Here is a 16863-nt window from a genome sequence, read left to right as displayed (position 1 = left end):
TAATTTGTGGGAGAACTATCCCATTAAAACGACCAGTTAATAAAGTACAATCATTTCCTGCTGTGACAATCATAACTCATAAATCATAACACTTTACAGGGATAAGTGGTTATGGCATTTAGCAGCAAAACATGTTCAAACTTTTTTGGTTGAGGACTATACTACAGTATCATGAAGGATTTGGTGATTTACATATGCCTCCATGTGGACAATTTGAATATTTCAAGCAAGGAGAACTCTGTGATGGCTTTTGCACAATAAGCCTACCCTACAGTATGGGACAAGGCTACACTACATCTCTGATTGTAATGTAGACTATTATCTCTTTAAAATTGTTGTAATAATAATAAAATAAATACATGTAAAAGTTCATTGCACCAAATGGCAAACTAGTAGTTCCCTGAGTAAAAAAAAACCCTCTTGAAATTGTTCAAAAACGTTTTTATACTATATAGGCCTACTGGGGTGCAATCAATTTGGAATAATTTACTTGATATTACAGCACATATTTCTATACCAGCTCTGTATTCAGGGTATTTATTGAACACACAACAAAAGTAAACATTACATTTGAACACGTATAAAGTCACAAAGGCACACTTGTATGATTCTCCCTTATCACAGACACAGGGATGGTGAAAGTTAATGTTAATATACCAATCCACATATCTAACTATTTGGGCACCAGATTTAAATATTTAATCTAAAAGTAGTGAATTTCAAATATGAATGCATACAATATTGGGAAATGTGACCTTGCGTCATACTGGAACATTTCAACCAATACAAAACATTTAGCACAAATCACTGTTTACCAGTTGGTATTTTCAACAAATTTACAATGACTAATGACTAATATACCCAATCAAGCAATGGAATGCCACTAAACATATAATCACTTTATTCCAAATTTGTTACTGATTTGTTGTTGCTGTGAACTTAAACGAAAAAACGTTGTGAAAAGCATTATTGTAGCTAAATCGAAAGGCAGATATCATAAGAAACATGTCGCTTTTTACTGAGTTTTATGTTATATAAAAGCCAGTGTCATGCACTCCATATGAATATGCATACAATACACAACCTATAACACTGCAATCTCAGCGAGCGTTTATAAACATCTTCCAGAAAATGAAATGGAACATGGGATATTCCATGGCTTATAAGGAGTACCACAATTTAAATTAGACAAATTAAGACTGAAATTAGAAAAATGATCCAACGCATTGCAAAAAAGTTGAATTTCTGCAGGAAAACTACTGCATACAATAACAAAATACTGCAGAAGTTAAGGAAACAGTCAGTATTGGTTCAATTTCACTGCCTCAAAACAGGTGTGGCCTAATCTATGATGGTTAGGGAATGTTACGTCATCTGGATGGAGGGAATCAATGGATGGATGTCAAAAGTGTCTGTTTCCCAATAGTCAACTTATTGCTGGATACAAGATTAGAAGAATATACTATTAGGTTACAGTTCATTGCAGTAAGCTTGTGAAATACATCTGTTCATCATATTGGCACTAGGTCCTTTGGTTTCAATGACAAACTATGTCGCAATTGTTTTTGCTACAGCTGTACATTTTTCAAGATGCTTTCGCAACAATCTCTTGCACTTGTTTTTTAATGAAAAAGCAAACAAAAAATGTACAAGTTTTTAGCTAAATACCAAAAAAATAGTCCTCAATAATCATATAGGCCCAAAGAATGGCTTGACTTTGACCCCATGTTTACAGTATGCACAACCAATTGTATAAAGGTGGTCTATTAGTATAAACATTGGATGTTTTTATTCATCATGATAAGGAAGTCTTTCAGTCTGTTTTTCCGTCATGTCCGTTAACTGCTGCCGCTCTGTGTTGGTTTCTCCAGCGTCTGTATTTGGATTGACTCTTGCGGTAGGCGAAACGACCAATGTCCACCATGAACACCCAGGATAGCACATACATGGCAACTCCCTCACACTTTATAATGAACCTGGGCCATGGGGAGATGAGCTCGCAGTACAACATCCTTCCGCCAACCACTATGCGCATAAACACAAATAGCACTACAAACAGAAGATCCACCGCCTCCCCTGTCAGGCTCTCATAGCGACCCAACTGTCTCAGGAACCAGCGAGCTTGCAGAAGGGGGTTGGTGATCTCACTGGCAAAGATTACGGCGCATGACTCAATGCCTGATTCCCCCAAGCTCAGGGTCAACAAGATACCCAGGATGCTCATGGTGTGGTGGATCAGCATCACCGGTCCCTCTGTGCGGAAGTAAACACACCAGCCCATATCGAAGATGAAGTAGCCCAGGCTAATGACCATAGCAGTGATCTGAAGGGGGGTGTTCTTAGTGCCTGGAAACAAGATCACAACGTTATTGTAAACACTCTTCATGGTTAGTAACATTGTCATACACACATCAAATTATACTAGGCAAGAAACTCTACATGAAGAACATTTGGTTATGGATGTAAGCCTTGGTTCTCTGAGTAGATGAATGGGTCGCCAAACGACCTATGGAAACTCCTTCCCCTTCACGCGATGAGATGCTTAATATCAAAGATGTTTACAGTCACGCCCCTCCCTCACTGTACCCATGTGACCTGTCAATATAAAGGGCGGTGTGACGTGACATACTGTCTATTACTTCACTTGAATTCCCCGGAGGTGGAGGAAAGACATGAACGCTTGGCGATCCGTTACTCTACTCAGAGAACCAGGGCTAAATCCGTAATGTTCTCTTTCGTTTTAGTAAAGGGGCTGCTGTACCAAACAGGTGGTTCAGGCAACAGAGTGGGATACCTCATCATTAAACCTTAGTCTAGATGAGTCCCTGGGAAGTCCTTGTATGTACCACAGCAGGGTTTCCAAAACCTGTCCTCGGGCCCCCCCCCCAGACATTTAAATGTTTTGTTTTTTAACCCTAAACTGCCAAACCTGCTTCAGTTAGTCAAAGGCTTGATGACTAGTTGGCTAATTGAATCAGGTGTGCCAGTTTAGGCGTAAAACAAAAATGTGAAATGTCTGGGGGGGCCCGAGGAAATGGTTGGGAAACCCTGCACCACAGGATGCAACAGAATATATTAACCTAACAGGGTGGATTAAATGCCAACTGTAGTATACAACTGTAAGCACAAACAAGCTGAAAGCTAGAACTTAAAACATGAGAGGCTTCAATTAGGTGTAACAGCACCAAGAGTAAAAGGCCTCTGTATAGAACATCCATCTCACTGATGGTTGATAAGCATGTACAAGGTTCACAGTACGCTCACTTATCTGGGTTGAGAGAGGGTGCTGTGTTCAGAACCACAGACACCACTGATGGTGTGGACATAACATTGAGTCTGTAATACCTCGTGAAAGTAATGGGTGTTGATTCCAGGGAGGCCCCTCTGAACAAGGCCCATGAGGTGGCCGTACCCCTAGTGGAGTGTGCTACCATGCCATCTGGAGTTGGTGTACCTGCTGCAACGTATGATTTTGACTAACACTGCATTGGTAATCCAATGTGCCAGTCTCTGCTTCGAGACAGTGCGACCTTTGATGTTCTCCCCATAACACACAAAAAGCTGTTCTGTTTGACGAACAGTTGTTGTTGTGGCAAGATGGTCACTCAATTCCCTAACCGTGCAAAGTAGTGTATGCAACTCACGACTCTCCTGTGAGAAGTGGGGAGGCTGTCATATACATATTCAATGTAGATGGGGACTTCCCTGCAGAAATAAGCTTCTGGAGAAAAGACAAAATGTCAGTAATTGGGCAGGAAGATGGCGATTCTGCATGGGCAATACATCACTTCCTGTACACGTTCCACTTGTTGGAATAGAGTCTTTGTGTAGAGGACCCCCTTACTGCCTGTATTGTATCAATTACTAAGGAGGGTACAGCTACAAGGCGGTCACGTTCAGGGGCCACACACACACAACTTCAAAATGCTGGGTTTGCCATTTGCTTGTGACAGGAGGTCCGCTTGAAGAGGGAGTTCCCATGGTTGGGAGGTTGTCCGCTGTACAAGGTCTGAAAACCAGTGACTCTGTGACCAATGAATAGCCACAAGTAGAACTGACGCGTTCTCAAGGCTGATCTTCCTCAAGGCCTGAGGGAGCGAGGGAATTGGTGGAGACGCATAGAGCAGCCCCCTCGGCCATCAGTGTGATAAGGCGTTGACCCCGAGTGGGCCTGCTGGACCCTTCATGGAGAACCACATAGGACAATGTGTTGAGTCTCGCAATGCGAACAGATTGGTCCCAGCAGGTGTATTGCTCTGAGGCATGTAAGGTGTGTGTTTGCCCAAAGCAGTAGCTCCCTTGCTACCTGGTGTAGTGCCATTGACCTCAGTCCGTCCTGGCAGTTGATGTACGCAATCACTGTCGTGTTGTCTTTCCGTATCAGTACATGTTCGGAGGAAGTGCTGGAGTGCAAGGTGGATGCCTTGAGCACAAGTACGTTGATGTGAGCTGTTGTCCATGGTGCTGACTATACACCACGAACCCCTTACTGGTTCAAGTCTGCTCCCCATCCCTGTAGGGATGTGTCTGTAATCAAAGTCATCTGGTTGTGAACTGCGCCTAGGAGAACTTCACTAGGAGTTTGAAGTGCTATTCACCACCATCGTAATGCTCTCTAGCAACTCACTGAAATTATCAGCTTTTTGTGTTTGTCCATTCTGGTACAACAGTCTGTTGTACCATCACTGTATTGGCCTCATGTGGAGCAAGCCCAACAAAACAACGTGACCTAGAAGTCTCTGACTCTCTAGCACTGTCACCTATTTCCTCAGTTTGAATGAGATTTTTTAAACAATACCACTCTTTCCGGCAAGAGTTTTGCTCCAGTGTACAGTGTCAAACCCAGGAAGCGCACACACTGAGTAGGGACAGAGAAGTATTTTCCAAGCTCATTGTTAGTCCCAACTCGGAGAGGTGATGCGAGACAATGACTGTGTGTGCCAAGGCTTTGTGACCCTACACATACTAGCCAATCGTCTAAGTACTCCAGGACCCCGACTCCTGCTTGGCGAAGGGGTGTTGACGCTGCGCTTATGCAATTTGTGAAAGCAAGCGAGAAACTTGCGGTAGGACCAAGGCTCTGTGTGCTGTTATGCAGAGTGTACTCGGTCTGCATGTGGTGCATCTCTGCCTTTTCCGAGGGCAATAAGGCCCTCCACCTATTTGGTATGGATGAGAGTGTCTGTTCCTTCACTGCTGAGCAGTTGCTGCCTGTCTGAGCCTTGTAAGTGGGTCGCTGCTGGGCTGAAAGTCTGGCCGGGTAATATGGGTATAACTAAGAGTGGAACTTTCTCTTTGTCTGGGAGCTTGGACTGCGCTAACCATAAATGGCGCTGTGCAACACACAGTGTGACCAAAGTTTTCCCAACCATCTTAGCATTGCCCTGAATGCACTGGATGAGCAGATCTGTCACTGTCGACAGTTTTTTCATGGTCTTAGTGTCGTAGATTGTGGAGAGGCGTGCCTGCAGCTACTCCTGAAAGGAAGCCAGTATCGTTGCTGAATTGCCAAGCCTAGCGGCTAGAGAGGTGCTGTCATGTGTCCTGCGTAGGAAGCAATCAAATGCCCTGCATTGTTTGTAAGCCAGCTCTTGGTCTGAACTGTGACAGAGAAAAGCAGCAGAACAAGTGAAGCAAATTATTTATCCATATGGGGGAAATGGCCAAAACCATTCTTGTCTGCATCATGAACTGTAGCTAAGCGAGTGCATTTGCTTGGCACGGCAGGGGTTCTTTGATTTGGCGTGTTTCATGTGCATTGGAGCTCACGCACAAAGTCTTTGAACAACAGGAGGCATACCTCAGTCTTTGAAGAACTGAATTCATCAAACTTGAATGTGGACATCATGGCAGAAGGGGCGTGCTCCACATTGAGGTTCCTGCTTGCCCTCTCAATGATTTCAAAGGATATTTTCTGGTCGACTGTCACTGCCAGTAGCAACGGTCATCAAAATTGTTAAAAGGTTTTAGAAACAATTCCAATAAATGCAACAGTTGGACAATGGATGAAGATACTCCAAACTGTTTGAATCCATCAAGTATTGACTCAATTATAGCACTAAAAACATTTTACTGGCACAGACAAATAATGAATGGAGTGGGATTTTGGTGGGAAATCAGGTATTCCATTTGTCAAATTTAACTCTATATTTTTTTGAATGACTCATATATACTACATGTTCTGATGGTATCAGGTATTTATTTTGTATTTTGTGTTAAAATAAAGAAAACTATATGTGCCTAATTTGCATAAATACACACATTAATACGTTAAGATAAAGGGGTGGAACAAGGCTGCAACCACAAAAATGTCTAGGCCTACCTGCACAGGTTACACTCTGATAAAGAATCAACACGCTTGGCTCTATATTACATATATCTATACATACTTTACATTGTTTGCGAGATCAGACATAAGTCTTCATTTTCAGAAGTTGCTTTCCTTTCAGTGCATCTAATTATTATAAAAATTATAACTTTTTTCAATTCAACAAAAAATGAACACCCATCAAAATAAAGTTATCTTTCTTCTCTTCCTTGTGACGCAAGAGTCGAGATGATGTGTTAAATCCAAGATTAAGCTTTAGCATTCTTATAAATGCAACGGAAAGAGAATGTATTCCATTGAGGCCATTTCAGCCACCGGGGTGTGTTTGACAGGCCCTTACAAACATTTCCACGTCGTAACGTTAACGTGAAAAAACGTCAGGCACAAGCAAGAGTACGAAAGAGTCGCAGGAGTAAAATGAAAGCAATCAATCCAGGGAGATTTAAGTGACAAGTGGATTTTGCACCCCTCAAACACAGGAAATTGATGGCTGAAAAATACAGATCCGCAGGTGGGCGGGGCATGAGCATTGCTACTGCCAGGCTGACAGGCTGGGACTGGACGATGCTAGAGCCATGGTGCATACCATCATTATCATCATCATCATCATCATCATCATCATCATCATCAGAGTGATCATAGTCGGCGGCATAAGACTGGGAAGCTCGTGGACAGTACATCAGTGTCGTCCGACTCAACAACCGCACTCTGTTCAGAGGTAGGGGTTGAGTTTGGTACCGGCGAAGGAAGTCTGGCCAGGATGTGCTTGAGGGTGGACTCAATGGTTGCCATGTGGATGCCCAGTGACAATCTCCTTGCGCACCTCAGTATGGCGAGATTTGTGCCCAGGCGAGGATAAGAAATGGTGTTAATTGGGTGGTGGATCACGAGGTGAGTGAGACCTGTAACTTGACCTGGAGTGTTTGAAATAATCTGCAGAGGAAGGTCTACGATCAATGATCTGTGTGGCAGACTCATCTGATGACAGTCTGGAGGTTCCGCCCACAAAGCTCTCAAATCGAGATTTTAATCTGTTTGAATTTCTGACACTGAGTACAACAGGTGCTACACTGTGAAGCCGCTTGAGCATGTTCAACTCCCAAGCAGATGAGTATCTCATCTGAGGCTGGGAGATGTTTCTCACACTGTTGACACGGGTGGAATGACATTCTGAGTACAGCACTGAATCTGTGCGCAAGGAACGGATTTCACACAATTGGACACACAAGAGAAGTGTGTTCCAAGAAAAAGTCGCTATAATACAAAAATATATGCTAAATAGCTTTGTGTCTTGATGTGCCTCAGTGTCTGCTTTGATGCTGCGAGCTGGTGCCTCGGTGTCGGCTTTGGATGCTTTGAGAGAATAGCTAGCAACACTAAGCATCAGCTCTGATCTGTAGAGATAAGGGGGCGAGACTCCTGCTTAAATACGTAGCAAAATCCTGGCTCGAGACTCCCGCCTATATAGACGAACTCAATACATTTCATGCACGCTTCGACAAAAACAACACAGAGTCGTGCACGAGGGCCCCGCCGTACCAGAGGACTGGATGATCTTGCTCCCCGAGGCCGACGTGAATAAGGTTTTTAATCTGGTCAACATTTGCTCGCAGGCATCTCCACGGTCATTTTCAAACTCTCCTTGTCCCAGTCTGTAATCCCCACATCTCAAGCTGACCACAATCATTCCTGTTCCCAAGAACTCCAAGGCCACCTGCCACACTAACTACTGCTCTGTAGCACTAACATCTGTAGTCATGAAGTGCATTGAAAGGCTGGTCATGGCACATATTACCTCCATCATCCCAGACACCCTAGACCCACTTCAATTTGCATACTGCCCCAACAAATCTACAGACAATGCAATCTCAATTGTACTCTACACTGCCCTCTCCTACCTGGACAAGAGGAATACCTATTTGAGAATGCTTTTCATCGACTACAGCTCAGAATTTAACACTATAGTGCCCTCCAAACTCAGGACCCTGGGACTGAACACCTCCCTCTGCAACTGGATCCTGGACTTCCTAACGGGCCAACCCAAGGTGGTTAGAGTAGGCAACAACACCTCCGCCACGCTGACTCTCAACACGGGGGTCCCACAGGGGTGTGTGCTTAGCCCCCTCCTGTACTCCATGTTTATCCATGACTGTGTGGCCACGCACATCTCCAACTCCATCATCAAGTTTGCTGATGACACGACGGTGGTAGGCCTGATCACCAACGGAGATGAGACAGCCTACAGGAAGGAGGTCAGAGAACTGGCAGTGTGTTGCCAGGACAACAACCTCTCCCTCAATATCAGCAAGTCCTAGGAGCTGATCATGGACTACAGGAAATGAGGGGGGGGGGGTCAATAGATTCAAGTCTCTCCCGTGTCCACATAACTGAGGACTTAACATGGTCTCTTCACACCAGAACAGTCGTGAATGGCTAACAACTACTGCTCTCCATCTCCCACAGACTGTCCACACTGACTCTATATATGCCCATCCACAGGTCTCTACCAACTCCGACACAACCTACGCTGCTGCCAAAATGATTATTGATTTGATTTATTACTCTATTTCGCTGCTGTCCATTGATTATTGATTGCCATTACTATTAGTATTTATCCTGTTACTGATCACCATTACTCCTGTTTATATCTATACACTGTGTTCCATGACATAGACTGGCCAGGTGAATCCAGGTGAAAACTATGATCCCTTATTGATGTCACCTGTTATATCCACTGATTGTAAATGAAGGTGAGGAGACAGGTTAAAGAAGGATTTTTAAGCCTTGAAACAATTGAGACATGGATTGTGTATGTGTGTCATTCAGAGGGTGAAGGGGCAAGACAAAATATTTAAGTGCCTTTGAATGGGGTATGGTAGTAGGTAGTAGGTTTGAGTGTGTCAAGAACTGCAACGCTGCTGGGTTTTTCAAGCTCAACAGTTTCCAGTGTGTATCAAGAATGGTCACCCACCCAAAGAACATCCAGCCAACTTGATACAACTGTGGGAAGCATTGGTTGTTCTGAGGGAAAAAAATAGGTGCAACTCAATATTAGGAAGGTGTTCCTAATGTTTAGTACACTCAGTGTATATTACTATATTACCGTAAGTATTTATATAGTCCTGCAACAGCACCATCTAGCGGTCAGAACCTGGTAATATCAGGATGTGGATGCGACATAAACCTAACAACTTAAAATTACACATTTCTGAGAATACATTGCATAGGATGCAGAAACAATACTCCGAGCTGCAGCTCCATACTACTTATCAGACATAGAGAACTGATACTGTATACTCGTTGTTGGGTTGGGATTGGCGTGGGGTGTGGTGTGGTGGTCCCTGGGTGGCTTTTAACAATTTATTTGGATTCCTAATGTCTTACTCATCGTTACAAAAAAGTTTGTAATTGGATGTAAGGTACTATATTTATTGAATATTATATGAAGCCTACACATTAAAATTGCCAATTTGGATAAAACCAATTAGCTTAATTTCTCACAGATAAAATTTTATCTGAACAAAATAATGTAGCAAAAATGCTAATTTTATCTGTAGAAAGATTTTCAGAATAGAACCAACGATTTCAGAACAATATGAGAGGGTGGGTGTTATGGCTTGCTGAAATGGCACGGAATGATCCCTATACCAACTTAACCACCTTTAGAAAAAGGTGTTCTAGAAGCAGCACTCTACATGGCAACGAATACACTGTTTCCGTGCAATTAAATAGTGAGCATCTTACCTGGATGTGTGAAGGGCCAAGGTCCTTCCACATAACCTATGTAGGCTGTTATGCAGACTGCCAGGATTCCATGGAGCAGTGTGACCAGCCTACAGTTCCACTCAAAGCCACGGCTTCCATTGGTGTTACACAGTAGTGTGTAGAGAGTGATCCAGCCTGTTAGGCAGAGGACCACACCGACAGCCAGCGATGTCATCTCTCAGCTAAATACACAAAAACAAGACAAAAACCACTTAATGACCAACAAACACATATAGAAGTTTTAAAAGATTGCATGACGCACTTTACTTTCTACCATCACCAAAAATATTAGCTATGCTCAAGATTTGTGCGAGCAAGTCCGATTAACCTACATTTTATGTTCAGTAAATGTTCTGTAAAATGCAGCATAATTGCAATATGGAAATACAGTGCCTTCAAAAGGTATTCACACCCCTCAACTTTTTTCACATTTTGTTTAGTTACAAAGTGGGATTAAAATAGATTTAATTGTAAAAAAAAATGTTGTCAATGATCTACTCAAAATGCTCTAATGTCAAAGTGGAAGAAAAATTATATTTAAAAAATATATATATGTTTATGAAAAATAAAACACTAATATATCTTGATTAGATAGGTATTCAACCCCCTGAGTCAATACTGTACATGTTAGAACCACCATTGGCAGCGATTACAGCTGTCAGTCTCTGTGGTTAAGTCTCTAAGAGCATTCCACATCTGGATTGTGCAACATTTGCCCATTACTCTTTTCAAAATTCTGCAAGCTCTGCTGATCATTGCTACACAACCATTTTCAGGTCTTACCATGGATTTTCAAGAAGATTTCATTCAAAACTGTAACTTGTTCACTCAGAAACATTCACTGTCTTCTTGGTAAGCAACTTCAGTTTAGATTTGGCCTTGTGTTTTAGGTTTTTGTCCTGCTGAAAGGTGAATTCATATCCCAGTGTCTGGTGGAAAACAAACAGAAACAGGTTTTCCTTTAGGATTTTGCCTGTTTTTAGCTCCATTCCAATTCTTTTTTATACTGAAAAACTCCCCAGTCCTTAATTAATGGTTACAAGCATACCCATAACATGATGCAGCCACCACTATGCTTGAAAATGTGGAGAGTGGTACTCAGTAATGTGTTGTATTGGATTTGCTCCAAACATAACACTTTGTATTCAGGATAAAACGTGAATTGCTTTGCCACATTTTTTGCAGTATTACTTTAGTGCATTGTTGCAAACAGGATGCATGTTTTGGAATATTTTAATTATGTGCAGGCTTCCTTCTTTTCACTCTGTCAATTAGGTTAGTATTGTGGAGTAACTACAATGTTGTTGATCCAACCTCAGTTTTCTCCTCTCACAGCCATTAAACTCTGTAACTGTTTTAAAGTCACCATTGGCCTCATGGTGAAATCCCTGAGCGGTTTCCTTCCTCTCTGGCAACTGAGTTAGGAACGACACCTGTATCTTTGTAGTGACTGGGTGTATTGATTCACTATCCAAAGTATAATTAATAACTTCACCATGCTCAAAGGGATATTCAATATCTGTTTTAATTTTTTTTTTTTTAACACATCTACCAAACGGAGCCCTTCTTTGCGATGCATTGGACAACCTCCCTGGTCTTTGTGGTTGAATCTGTGTTTGGAATTCACTGCTCGGCTGAGGGACCTTACAGATAATTGTATGTGTGGGGTTAATGAGGTAGTCATAAAAAAATCATGTTAAAAACAATTATTGCAAAGAGTGAGTCCATGCAACTTATGTGACTTGTTATGCACATTTTTAATCCTGAACTTATTCAGGCTTGCCATAACAAAGGGGTTGAATACTTACTGACTCAAGACCAGTGATGTAAAGTACTACTTAGGTCATTTTTTTGGGCATCTATACTTTACTATTTATATTTTAGCAACTTTTACTTCCCTACATTCCTAAAGAAAACAATGCACTTTTTACTCCACACATTTACCTGACACCCAAAAGTACTCGCTACATTTTGAATGCTTAGCAGGAAAGGAAAAATGGTCCAATTGACGCACTTGTCAAGAGACGATCATCTCTGGTAATCCCTACTGCCTCTGATCTGGCGGACTCACTAAACACAAATGCTTTGTTTGTAAATTATGTCTGAGTGTTGGAGTGTGCCCCTGGCTATCAGTAAATAAAATAAATAAAACAATTGTGCCATCTGGTTTGATTAATAAAAGCAATTTGAAATTATTTATACTTTTACTTTTGATACTTAAGTACATTTTTGCAATTACATTTACTTTTGATACTTAACTATATTTAAAACCAAATACTTTTAGACTTTAACTCAAGTAGTATTTTACTGGGTGACTTTAGTCATTTTCTATGAAGGTATCTTTACTTTTACTCAAATATGACAATTGGGTACTTTTTCCACCACTGCTCAAGGCATTTCAGCTTTCATTCGTAATTAATTTGTCAAAATTTCAAACAACAATTCTACTTTGACGTTATGGGGTATTGTGTGTAGGCCAGTGACCAAAAATCTAAGGTTAATACATTTTAATCCAGGCTGTAACACAACACACTCACCACATACACTGCTGCTACTGTCTATTATCTATCCTGTTGCCTAGTCACTTTACCCCTACCTATATTTACAGTACATAGCTACCTCAATTACCTCGTACCCCTGCACATCGACTCGGTACTGGTACTCCCTGTATATAGCCATGTTATTTTCTGCTCCCTGTATATAGCCATGTTATTTTTGTTATTTTTATTAATTATTCACTGTGTATTTATTCCTTGTGTCAATATATATATATTTTTTAAGTATTACATTTTGTATCTTAACTCTGCATTGTTGGAAATGGAACCGTAAGTAAGCATTTCACCTGTTGTCTACAAAGCATATGACAAATAGAAACTGATTTGAACAAAATGTGGACGTGAATACTCTCTGAAGGCACTGTACATTACCTTCCAGTGAACCTGTGCAATAATCCAAAGTGACTGATGAACAGTGTATGTCTAAACTGAGCAGCTTGTTTTTTTCTGAACTGAGCACAGAAAAAGTGTAAATCTGAATACCAAAGACTATTCCCCGATAATCATACAGACTTAAAGAATCGCGTGACTTTGACCCTCCGCTTACACACAACCATGTGTTAGTTAATCATTTGTTAAAGGTATATTAGTATAAACATTGGATGTTTATATTCATCTTCTAAAGATCAGGAAGTCTTTCAGTCTGTCTTTCCATCATGTCTGTTAACTGTTTCCAATCTGTGTTGGTCTCGCCAGCGTCTGTATTTGGATTGACTCTTGCGGTAGGCGAAACGGCCAATGTCCACCATGAACACCCAGGATAGCACATACATGGCAACTCCCCCACACTTTATAATGAACATGGGCCGTGGGGAGATGAGCTCGCAGTACAACATCCTTCCGCCAACCGCTATGCGCATAAACACAAATAGCACTACAAACAGAACATCCACCGCCTCCCCTGTCAGGCTCTCATAGCGACCCAACTGTCTCAGGAACCAGCGAGCTTGCAGCAGGGGGTTTGTGATCTCACTGCCAAAAAGTACGGCGCAGGACTCGATGCCTGATTCCCCCAAGCTCAGGGTCAACAAGATACCCAGGATGCTCATGGTGTGGTGAGCCAGCATCACCGGGCCCTCTGTGCCGAAGTAAACACACCAGCCCATATCGAAGATGAAGTAGCCCAGGCTAATGACCATAGCACTGATCTGAAGGGGGGTGTTCTTTGTGCCTGGAAACAAGATCACAACGTTATTGTAAACACTCTTCATGGTTAGTAGCATACATACAGTACCAGTCAAAAGTTTGGACACACCTACACAATCAAGTGTTGTTCTCTATTTCTACAATGTTCTATATTGTAGAATAATATTGAAGACATCAAAACGATGAAATAACACATATGGAACTTGACTGGTACTGTACAAACATCAAAGTATACTGATCAAGAAACTACATAAAAAAAAAAACATGTAGCTCCTATACCAACTTTACAGAAAGGTGGTGCAGAAGCAACATTACATGGGATTAGAGTGAGCATCTTACCTGGATGTGTGAAGGGCCAAGGTCCATCCACATAGCCTATGTATGCCGTTATACAGACTGCAAGGATTCCATGGAGCAGTGTGACCAGCCTACAGTTCCACTCAGAGCCATGGCTGCCACTGGTGTTACACAGTAGGATGTAGAGAGTGATCCAGCCTGTTAGGCAGAGGACCACACCGACAGCCAGCGATGACATCCCTCAGCTAAAAACACAAAAACATAATTGCAATACGGAAATACATTACCTTTCAATGAACCCTTGTTATAATCCAAAGAGACTGATAAACAGTGTATATCTGAACTGAGCAGCTGCAGTGCTCTGGCCAGTCTGAGTAGTGAAGGTCTGGTGAGGGGGACGTCTCATGTCGTAGGATTGGGAAATGAGACCATGATACAACCTCGTTGGTAAGGGGAAATTTCATGCTAGCTCACTTCAGGGAGTTTCAAAACTAGTCCAAAAGTAATTGTGTCTGGGGCAGTGGGGCAACACATCCTTGTCTCAGACAAGACGTAACATAGTAAACTCAAATCCGAGGCACTCAAATCAGTATCATACTGTATGTTACGTTTGGTATGCTTACATAAGACAGAAGGTTATTTTTAGGCAAAAAACAAGAGGGTGGTAGGTCGGGATGGATGGCTGTATAACATAAATGTCTTGCAACCCAAAGGTTGCATGTTCGAATCTCATCATAGACAACCTTATCACTTTTAGCTATCCCTTCCTCGTACCCTTTAACCTAACTCCTAAACTTAACTCTAAACGCTTGACTAGCTAACGTTAGCGACCTAGCTAACGTTAGGCACAACAAATTGAAATTTGTAATATATATGTTTAGCAAATCCATAACATTGTACGTTTAGCTAATTCGTAACATGTACGTATCACGTAACATATCATACGAAATGGATGATGGACATTCACAAATGAATACTTACCATACTAAATGGAGTCCCGGTTTTACATACTGAATAACACAAAATGCTCTGAGACCAGGTTGCGCTGCAGTGCAGACAGTAGCCATATCTGCCAGTAAATTGTCATAAAGCAAGCTAGAGTACCTATTTATTATTTATACTTGCACCTTTATTATGTACATTATGTACAAAAAAAAGACAATATCCAAATGTAAATGTATATTATTAATATCATGAATTTGGCATACTATTTATAGAGCTAGCTATGATTTCCCCTGTTCAGTTGTTTTGACATCAGTGCATAAGGACAGAGAGAGAGCAGCTAGTTTGCTAGTATAGAGTACCACAGTATGAGTCATAATACCCATAAAACTGAGCTGTCAAACAGGGAAATGGTTCCAATCATATTTTCACCATTCATTTTTCCCATAGTTTAAGTGTTTCTAAAATCGCCTAAGGGCTGTGTTTCATGTAGGCTTACCCTGGCGTGACATTTTGATAACCTTGTAAATCTCTCTAAGACATTGTGACTTGTATCAATGTATTAGCCTGTATTTATCCCCCCAAAATGAAATGCTAATGTGGCTATCATAACTACAAATACAATGATCTGGACGAGACTAGCAAATCGAGGGAAAGGAAAGAATCTCTGGATGAACTATCTAATGTTAGTTAAATGTAGTAATTAATAAACTGGCTACATTTCTTTAAATGGACAATTTTGTGAACTGTCTTGTGCACGTTTTGAAAAGACACAATACCCGTTTGCAAAGATTATATTTAGGAGCTTGCAGGGACTTGTAGTTTTACATGTCTACTTTGATGCTAACTAGCATTTTCGAATCAGAGTAAATGGAGCTGAATATATTGATTTAAAAAAGTCACTTGTCAGAGAGAGATTTACATGGTTACCAAAACGTCACGCCAGGGTAAGCCTACACGAAACACAGCCCTTGTTTTAAGTGTTTCTAAAATCCCCTATGTGAAAAATGTATGGTGAAAAAACGATTGGAACCATTTCCCGTTTGACCACTACATTTTAGGGGTTTTATGACACCTCCACTGTAGGGTTCTATAGCAAAGAGAGAAAATAACACTGCCAAGATGACTTCAGACTGAGCCATTTATAATGCGAATATTTGAGCTAAAAACACATTAAAAAGTGAATAAAAATGAATCCCGATGAACTGTCTAGACAAGATCAGTTTCCTAAGGCAGGCTAGAAGACAGCAAAGCGAGATGGACAAGAGCTTGGCTCCTCAAGCTATCAAATGTTGGCAAACCGAACAAAGCGAAATAACTATTTTGTAACATCACCTTATTTCTGCATCGCTTGCACGTTCATGTCGGTGACATCTCTAGTCTCTTTGTGGCCAGCATGGTCCCTCGGGTAACAGTCACTTCATCTTTGGTTCTTTGTGTCCATTGCGTTACTTGGCTCATAAACAAACAATTACGTCTCGAGTATCTAATCTCAATAGCCAACTCCCCCACCTTGCAGTGTCAGAAAATGGTGCTGCAGATGGATGCCCAACCCTAAACGAAATTAGTGAATTAGTTTAACACTTAATAGACAAAAACAAAATATAATTACTGGTAGCCTGGTTCCGAATGTAGCAGTAGCTTTACTGTGGTCGGGTGGTGTCTACTTGTCCACTAGAATGGGGTTGTGGCGCCATCCGCTGGTACTATTTTGTTATTTTTCCATCAGTACGTGGAGGTGAAAAGGTGAGATGCAGGTATACGCCTTCTGTAGAAATGTTCTCTCTGGTACAGGTGGGAAACATGAAAGCTACATGAAAATGTATACTG

General features: G+C 41.5%; 2 protein-coding genes across 8 annotated transcripts; both read right to left on the bottom strand.

The window, feature by feature from the left end:
* Positions 1-521: 521 nt before the first annotated feature.
* LOC139547626 (TLC domain-containing protein 5-like) lies at positions 522-16706 on the bottom strand. 6 transcript variants are annotated; one of them, XM_071356580.1, is made up of 3 exons: positions 16646-16706; positions 10073-10275; positions 522-2346 (listed from the first exon to the last, which is right to left on the bottom strand). In XM_071356580.1, the coding sequence occupies exons 2-3, from the start codon at positions 10266-10268 to the stop codon at positions 1814-1816; spliced, it is 729 nt and encodes a 242-aa protein (XP_071212681.1). In that variant the 5' UTR covers positions 10269-10275; positions 16646-16706; the 3' UTR covers positions 522-1813. The 6 variants fall into 6 exon arrangements, with proteins under 6 accessions (XP_071212681.1, XP_071212682.1, XP_071212679.1 ...); XM_071356581.1 differs by lacking the exon at positions 16646-16706 and adding an exon at positions 13747-13802; XM_071356578.1 differs by lacking the exon at positions 16646-16706 and adding an exon at positions 10877-13265.
* Positions 12839-16714, bottom strand: LOC139547625 (TLC domain-containing protein 5-like). Of its 2 annotated transcripts, none has more exons than XM_071356574.1 (3): positions 16369-16714; positions 14134-14336; positions 12839-13819 (listed from the first exon to the last, which is right to left on the bottom strand). In XM_071356574.1, the coding sequence occupies exons 2-3, from the start codon at positions 14327-14329 to the stop codon at positions 13287-13289; spliced, it is 729 nt and encodes a 242-aa protein (XP_071212675.1). In that variant the 5' UTR covers positions 14330-14336; positions 16369-16714; the 3' UTR covers positions 12839-13286. The 2 variants fall into 2 exon arrangements, with proteins under 2 accessions (XP_071212675.1, XP_071212676.1); XM_071356575.1 differs by having other exon boundaries at positions 16646-16698.
* Between the last annotated feature and the right edge of the window lie 149 nt (positions 16715-16863).

This window comes from Salvelinus alpinus, chromosome 21 (genome assembly GCF_045679555.1).
Source record: "Salvelinus alpinus chromosome 21, SLU_Salpinus.1, whole genome shotgun sequence".
Lineage (NCBI taxonomy): Eukaryota > Metazoa > Chordata > Actinopteri > Salmoniformes > Salmonidae > Salvelinus > Salvelinus alpinus.
Note: the sequence above shows the minus strand (reverse complement) of the source record. Positions and strands in the feature narration are given on the sequence as shown.

Bases quoted from the DNA above. Each gene is read 5' to 3' on its own strand.
- LOC139547626 (XM_071356580.1), bottom strand. From the start codon at position 10,268: ATGACATCGCTGGCTGTCGGTGTGGTCCTCTGCCTAACAGGCTGGATC. The intron at 2,347-10,072 runs GTAAGATGCTCA...TCTTGTTTCCAG, and splicing joins TTGGCCCTTCACACATCCAG to GCACTAAGAACACCCCCCTT.
- LOC139547625 (XM_071356574.1), bottom strand. From the start codon at position 14,329: ATGTCATCGCTGGCTGTCGGTGTGGTCCTCTGCCTAACAGGCTGGATC. The intron at 13,820-14,133 runs GTAAGATGCTCA...TCTTGTTTCCAG, and splicing joins TTGGCCCTTCACACATCCAG to GCACAAAGAACACCCCCCTT.